This window comes from Anopheles cruzii, chromosome 2 (assembly GCF_943734635.1).
Source record: "Anopheles cruzii chromosome 2, idAnoCruzAS_RS32_06, whole genome shotgun sequence".
In the NCBI taxonomy this organism is placed as follows: Eukaryota; Metazoa; Arthropoda; class Insecta; order Diptera; family Culicidae; genus Anopheles; species Anopheles cruzii.
Genome location: NC_069144.1, coordinates 4,335,465 through 4,342,921, shown reverse-complemented (window position 1 = coordinate 4,342,921; position 7,457 = coordinate 4,335,465). Strand labels below are relative to the sequence as shown.

The 7,457-nt window shown below is 49.4% G+C and overlaps 1 protein-coding gene across 1 annotated transcript; it reads right to left on the bottom strand.

The window, feature by feature from the left end:
* Nucleotides 1-6,287: 6,287 nt before the first annotated feature.
* LOC128275484 (radial spoke head protein 9 homolog) lies at nucleotides 6,288-7,118 on the bottom strand. The gene has a single exon (XM_053014003.1). The coding sequence runs from the start codon at nucleotides 7,116-7,118 to the stop codon at nucleotides 6,288-6,290; it is 831 nt and encodes a 276-aa protein (XP_052869963.1).
* Between the last annotated feature and the right edge of the window lie 339 nt (nucleotides 7,119-7,457).

Below are 7,457 nucleotides of genomic sequence, written 5' to 3'. Positions count from 1 at the left end.
ACGCCATAACCAGTGATCATCACCATCATCATCATCATCGTCAGCATCATCGTGGTCGTGGCCGTCGTCACCAACGTGCCATAATCACCGTCCAACCGGGGCGGCGGGATCCTGCTTCTCGCACTCGGACCGGAAATGCCAGATGGACACCGATGGAACGGCCACAGCGCAAAGCCAGCGCAACCCAAGACCCATCGACACGCGCGCGTTGCGCAATGTGAAAGGTTCATGAATATTTGATTGAAGTAATTTTAAATAATTACCGGACTTGCCGCCGCGCCCCGGGTTTGACGCCGCGGCGGACGGCTGGGCCGCACGATTTATTTTGATTTCAATGCGAATAATTTAGCATCCCTTCGGACACACCCACGGACCCAGCGTGGGTCATTTGCATTTGGGAAAGCTTTTTGTAAGCCGAAGCGAGCGAGTGTTGCACAAAAACCGGAAACTATTTCCCTCGCTCGGAAAAGCGCTTCAAATGGCAATGGCAAATTGATTCTCCGGCACTTTGGTGTGTTTCCTTTCACGGGAGACGATCGATTTCGAGGTTAAAAGCACTCCTCAAAATCAGTATCTGTCTCGCTGCAGGAACTGTTAAAGCTTACGTGTGGCACATACTTCGTATAACTATGTTAAACAAATTCAGTTATCTTAATAATTTTTAGTATCAAATGCTTACCAACTCACCAACTGTTTTTGGTCAACTAACTCTCAATCAACAGATCAATGAAAGAACTAACCACCGATCACGAAAAGATGGAGACTAAATTGTGGATAAAGCCTTCTTTGATCAACTAACTGTAACGGTAATATTCACAATTTTCTTAAACACGTTCTCTTAAATATTCGTTTCTTTATTTCTATATTCGGAATATTTTGATCAAATGTTAATTCAAATGTCAAAAAAGGTTAGGGAAAAAATAACCATTCCACAAAATACAGTTGCAAAATCCTTTTTTTTGTACCTACAGTTTGATAATTAAATAATGAATGGCTTAGACTTTTCACCTAATAAACAATCATCTGAACTGATAAATGGATAAAAAGAAAAAATCTTGATTGGAAACCAACTGATTTATAGAATGCAACACCAACACCATGTAAATGTTTCCCTAATTACGCAGTTCAATAAAAACATCCATTACTTCAAAATGTTGCTTTCCAGTAACATTGCTCTTCAAATAAATGATCCCAGAAATCGAACTCTCCGATCCCGTGCATTGGTCCCATGTTCGATTTATTACGTTAAGAACCTTCTCACTAACTGCGTGCCGTTCTCATCGCCGCACCACCACCACCACCACAAATCGCTGCTTCCTTCGTGCGGAACTTCTTAACGGACAATTATTATTATTGCGAAACTTTTCCTACGTTCCCACTTTAAATGAGCTCCCATCGATTGGGGCGAACAAAAAAGAAACGCAACGAACTGCTGGTCTCGCGGTTTGGCGCGGTTGGCACAAAGTGTCTACTAAATAAAACTTTTATGCTTCCATCGGGCGCACCGTATTGTCCTTGTCCATTATTGGTCGCCGCTTTTCCCGCTTAAGAACATCCCGGGGGGCGGGGGCCGGGCCAACGGAAGGGCCATCCGTTCGATTTCGTCGGCAGCTAAGCATTCCTCCTCGGTCCCCTGCCGTGAGTGGTGTTCCGTTATTTATTTCGTGTTCGCTCGGTGACTCCAACAGCATTTTAAAAGTTTCATCAGCTCCCGGAGGTTGTACCCGAGTAAATGATTATCACCCGCCCCGTGTGTTCCGAGTGTATTCTCTCCCCCAAAACCTCCCGAATTCACGCTCTTCCTCTTGGGGGTGGGAAGTTTCCGGTCGAGCAAATCGTTTCCGGTCCACAGGATACTGCTGCAACTAAAAGTCCACTCGGAACGCTCGGAACATCGACACATGCAATCGCTGCCACAGCTTCCACCGACGCTAATCTACAACGACTTTCCGTGGCCGAGCCGCCGGGGCTTCGTTTTCCCATTTCCCCCGCCCCACCGGTGCGCAGACCATTATAGTGCCATCTCGCATTCATGTCCACTCAATCATATAAATAAATTTCCCAATCATAAAGCGGTCGCCAGGAAAGCGGGTGCCTACGTGAATCGGACTCCTCCGGTTTTTGCTTCTTTTTTCTTTCAAATCGTTTTGCAAAACTTCTCTCGCTCTCTCTCTCTCTCTCTCACTGAAGTGCAAATGGGACTTTGGAGCGTGGGACCTCCCGGGATCCGGATCTGCGGACACGATGACGATAATCAAAATGGATATTGGATATCGAAGCGGGTGCTCACGGCTGGAGCACTTCGCCAGTTTAAGAAACCGACAATGGCTCCTGGTGCGGACGATTCGAAGAAAGTCGAGCATGCCACCCCAGCGATGATTGTTTCCCCATTGCTTCCCTGCCGAGTGAAACCGAGCCGCAAGGAGACACAGTGGTCCTGCACAGCCGGGAAGTGTGTGGCACAATGACAAAGATCGCCGGCGAACGAGTGCGACTGCCGAGTCTCGGTTATTCATTGTCGTCTTCGACGAGGGTACAGCTCGGAAGCTCAGGGTCCTTCCTGCTCGCCAGTTGGACCACTCGCAGGTACGAACCACGGCTACCGGCTGTTGGGGGGCCGGCTGCTGGCTGGGAGATGAAAAGATTAAAGTTCTTAATGATTTCCTTGCAAAAACACGCTTGCTCCTACAATTTATCTCTGTTCCCTTTTGTTGCGACCACGGCACGGCAGAGATACACACAATACTTCATCCCCGCCGGTCCTTCCTGGGGATCTCCGGCGAAGTTGTTCCAGCGTTTCCGGTTCTTTACACTTCCTCAACAGCAGCCGGCGAAGGAGTGTAGGACACTGGCAGAGATTCTTCATCGCCTCCAGCAGCCCCAGGCCCGGCAGTGCTTGAGATACTTCCTCAAGCCCGGTGCAGGACATTCAACGACCGTTCGTCGATGAAGTGTATCGCTCGGCACACCGGAGCACTGCTGTCGGAGAAGTTCCACCGCCAGCTGCTGCTGCTGCTGCTACTGCAGCACTGCAGCGCGTGCTTCTTGGGTCCTCGCCGGTCTCACCGGCTTCTTGACTTCCGAACCAGCAACCCCTCACCAGTTGCACAAAAGTCCACGTTTTACTATCACCACGTCCAAGTACCTCCCGTCCAGAAGTGGAAGATGGCCACGGAGCAAAGTATCTTCCGCTTATCCGGCCAGCCAGCCAGCCAGCTAGCGGAGGGATAATTGTGCAAGAAAATCAACTTTCTTTCGCTACAATAGGCAGCAAAACGTGAACTCTGGGGGCCGGGATGGTGTGCAGCAAACCTGGGCTTCGGCGGACGGCGAAAAATGGACACCGTTTGTGTCCGATGGGCGCGATCTGTCGAAGACGGTCCCCGTGGGCCCGTGGGCCCGTGGGGGATTACACCTGAAGAAACAGTCGATAAACGATATCGACGAGCTATCGTTGCAGTGCGGTGGCCATTATCGAGAACGCTGTCGGGACCAAGGTACACTCAGCTTCCAAGTTTGCCGCTGCAAAGCGCGATAAAACATAATCACAAGCAGATTATGGCGGGGTGCGTTTTTAATTTCGTTTCACAATAAGATAAGATGCACGTTGAATGTGTTTGACTTACCTAGCTATTGGGCTTTTGTTACAAATTGATTGAATTTGAAACTTTCTGTGCTCTTTTAATAAATCTGTTTGGCCTATTTTGTGGCCAGAGCGCTATGTTGTGTTCCATTTTCGATTTCATAATATTTATATTTCCTTTTATTCTATTTTGTCCTTGTTTTGCGACTTTTTGTAATTTATCGTCTGCTTCTTCAACTTTTTCAGTTTGTTTCTTGATTTTCTAGTTTTTGTTGAAATATTTTTAAGCTCACAATTTATTTTTTAAACAGTGTATAAACTTTCGTAACTATATAAACTTAAGCAAGTAAGGCAAAGCTTTATGAAAATCTTGTTTATTTAATTTTTAAATATTCCTAAACATTTAGATTGCTTTCCAGAGCCACAGTTGCTCTTTCCTCACGTCGGCCCCGCATATGCTCTCCTGTTAATTTTATCGCAGTCACAGATCGCCTCCGGCGTTGGGTGCGCAATGTGCTCAAATTAACAGGCCAGAGAGAACTGCAATCGAACTGTCATTATAGATGAAGTACATCAGCCCGAGTTGCAGCCAGCACCGGGCGCCCACAATGCACCCGGGCGTTCCGGGATGCATCGAAACGAGCCCCACGTGCCCTCCCTGGACCCATTCGATTTTATTTTGCAGCTCGTTTTATCTTTCAGCCCTAAATACCTAAGCACCCGGAACTCGGAACACAACACACAACAGTCGACCGAGAAACCGAGACAACGGAGTTGTAGGGAGGGAGAGAGGAAATTGACTAAATTCTGCCAAATCACCTCGGGGGCAACGGAACAGACCGTCCGGCCGGTCGGTTGGTGGTGGCCCGTCATAATCGTTACCATAAAAATCACACATGCTGAACTTCGAACCTATGTCTCCCTGGCGAATCCGACGTGCGACCCACCGGGGGTGCTGCGCACGGAACGGCCAACAACAAATGCCAAAAAGCCCGGCTCGTGAGGCGCATGATGACGATGATGATGATGATGATGACGCTGATGGTGATGTCGAAAAGAACAACAAAATACAAAACATACAGGCGAACATACGTGCAGGTCGGTAGACAAAAAGCGGGACCTACAGACGAGGTCCCGGGGTCTGCAATCGATTGCAATTTGGCATTCAAAATCCACGTGTCCCCCAGGCTGGTGAGTTGTGCTCTGGTCTTTCGAATCCTTTCCCGCCTATCCGGCCGGGTTCGGTGCAACTCTCGCACAACAATAAATGTGGCCTCGCGAACGATTCGGTAGCGAAGGATACAACCCGCCATTTGAACGCGCAAAGAGTCCGGCAAAAAAAGGAGAAAAAGTTCATCATCAAGATCAAAACAATGGCACCGCTAAATGGGCACGGAAGGCACCGAAACGAACGGCTTTCGTTAGTTTTTTTTTCCATTGGGCAGAGCTTTTCCCGGGCCGGCGGTGCATCGGATGCAAATTGTTCGCGATCATCTCTCCAGGCCGGCTCGGGGCCGGATGACTCGGGTTCTGGAGTACCACAAACGGGGCAACCGTGCAGGGAATGTCAAAGAAAAACGACAAAACTTTCCGCGTGAAAACGTTGTTTTGACGTGCTGTTGTTGTGACCCGCTCGGTTGCGAATGCGATGTCCCTGTCGGTCGGCAATCGGGGTTAGACATTCCAGAACGTTCTACGATTTCGTAATACTTTTTTTACGAATAACACAAACATTCGGTAAAAAATTTTAAAAGTAGATTAAACATTTTGGCTTGCTCGCTCGCTTGTTAGCATTTCTTAAATCAAGTTAAGAAAAATGTTTAATACGATCCAGCTTTTTATAAAAAGGAACTCATTGAAAGGATTACTTGAAGGATTAGGATTCCGCGAATGTCCTGGAAAGCCAACAGACATGCACTTGGGCCATATCTTTCGCAGACAGCGCGACACACACTTCAGAAATCGTGCCGCTTCCACCGACTGCTGACTTCCGTCCATTTTCCTCCGAACCCTAGAGTCGAAACAGGAACCGGTGCAAAAACCACGGCCGGTGTGTGTGTGTGTGTCTGGTTGACCTGGAATTTCTGCTTGACTGAGGCCGCGAAAGGATGGCCTGTGGGAGAAAAAATGTTTCCGCGTGTGTGCGGCCCTCACTGGCACTGTTCCCCGCGCGTAGTTTCCGACCGGCACCACTTTTCCGGGCCCGTGATTCGTGAAAACTGTTCCGTGGCTTTCCCGGGGGCCGCTCGCCCGTGCGCGGTGTTTATGAGTTTGTTTTTCAATTACAATTTTTCATCAACTCTCGGGCCCTTAACTTCTGGTTTAATTTTGCCGCTAAATAGAACTTATTACCACTTGAAGCGGCTTTCGCAGCGAGCGAAGCAATATTCTGTGATGCCTCTCGACGAGCCGGCGTGTGTGTGTGTTTCTTTTGCTCCTCCCATGGCCACCCACCTACCCAACATCCGAACCACCCCCGGGAAACAGTCTGTGCCGAGCATTTGCCGACGGCGAAAACCGAATTTTCTCGTCGGTCGGAGTGAGTTACCAACACGAGCGACGCGAGCGCCACCAGACGGCCGATCGGTGCAACTGTACCGCTTAGCCAAGACACAACCCATCGCGGTGCGAGCGCTCTTTCGTTTGGCGAAACTGGAATTTATTCATTCTGTTGATTACATAAGGAATTTTAATGATGAAACGCTCACAAATCTACCATGAACGGAAGGTCCCAGTTTTTGCAGCCATCACCGACGTAGTAGAACCCGTACAGATCGGCCGAGCGGGCCCTCGTAAAGCTCACCAGCCCGAGCCAATAGAGTGAGGAGCAATGGGCGAAACGGCCCGTGCCGTCCAGGCGCAAGACGAAACTTTTGCCGTGTGGCAGCACGTCCTCGATGCGATCGAACACGTCCACCGACAGGTTGCACTCGTGGCGGCCCCGAAGATTAGTTTCGGCGTCGCGTTCCGGTGGCCGGAAGTGCTGATAATTGCTCAGCTCGCTCAGCTCGTCCTCGGTCAGTCCCCGAAAGTGCGGGTTGAGGACAACTTCTTTGCCATCGCTCCAGTACAGCAGACCCCGCGGCAGGCAGGCCGCCTCCCGCAGCAACGAGCGGAATACGTACCAAAGACGATCCTGTTCTAGTACCTCCAAGCACGCCGGTGCGCCCTCTTCCGTGGGCCGGCGACCTAGCTCGAGCTGGAACACGTGGCACACGTCACCGGTAAACTGTTCCCGTATGCGGCTCCAATCATCGCTCCACACGGTCGGTTCGAGCAGCCGGAACCAATCGATGCCGTTGCGGGTGTAGAAAAACTTTTGCTCCCGAAACAGTGCCATTTCCGGGGCGCCAAATGCCAGCCAGTAAACGTTCGACTGGCCCCGCAGCTGACCGACGAGGTACAGGCTTTCGAGCCGCTGGTTGGCCTTTAGCAGGACGAGCGAACTTTCGAGCTTCAGACACGCTTCGGTAGGGATGGTGTGGCAAAAGTGTGCCAAGTTCCGCACGCACTCGGCAAAGTTGCTAATCTCCATGGCGAAGCCTCTCGGTTTCACCTCTGCCGGTCAATGATTGCTTTGGTAAAGTTAAGGTCCCGCGTGCAATTGATAGGAACCTTCATTCCTCGGCCTGCTTGGGCGTTGCTCGTAAGGAATAGTTTAAAAATTAACACCTTGTTTGTGTTTATGACTGACATATTTATACCACTTCGGAGTTGGATGTCGCCTGAGCCATAAGATTCCCAATAAAATGTTAACCCAATAATTGACTTCAACTCTGTTGTTGAGTTGGTATATTAAACATGAACTTTAGATAGTGAGTTTTTCAACAGATAAATTTTATTAATTTCTAAAATACATTCAACATACATAACA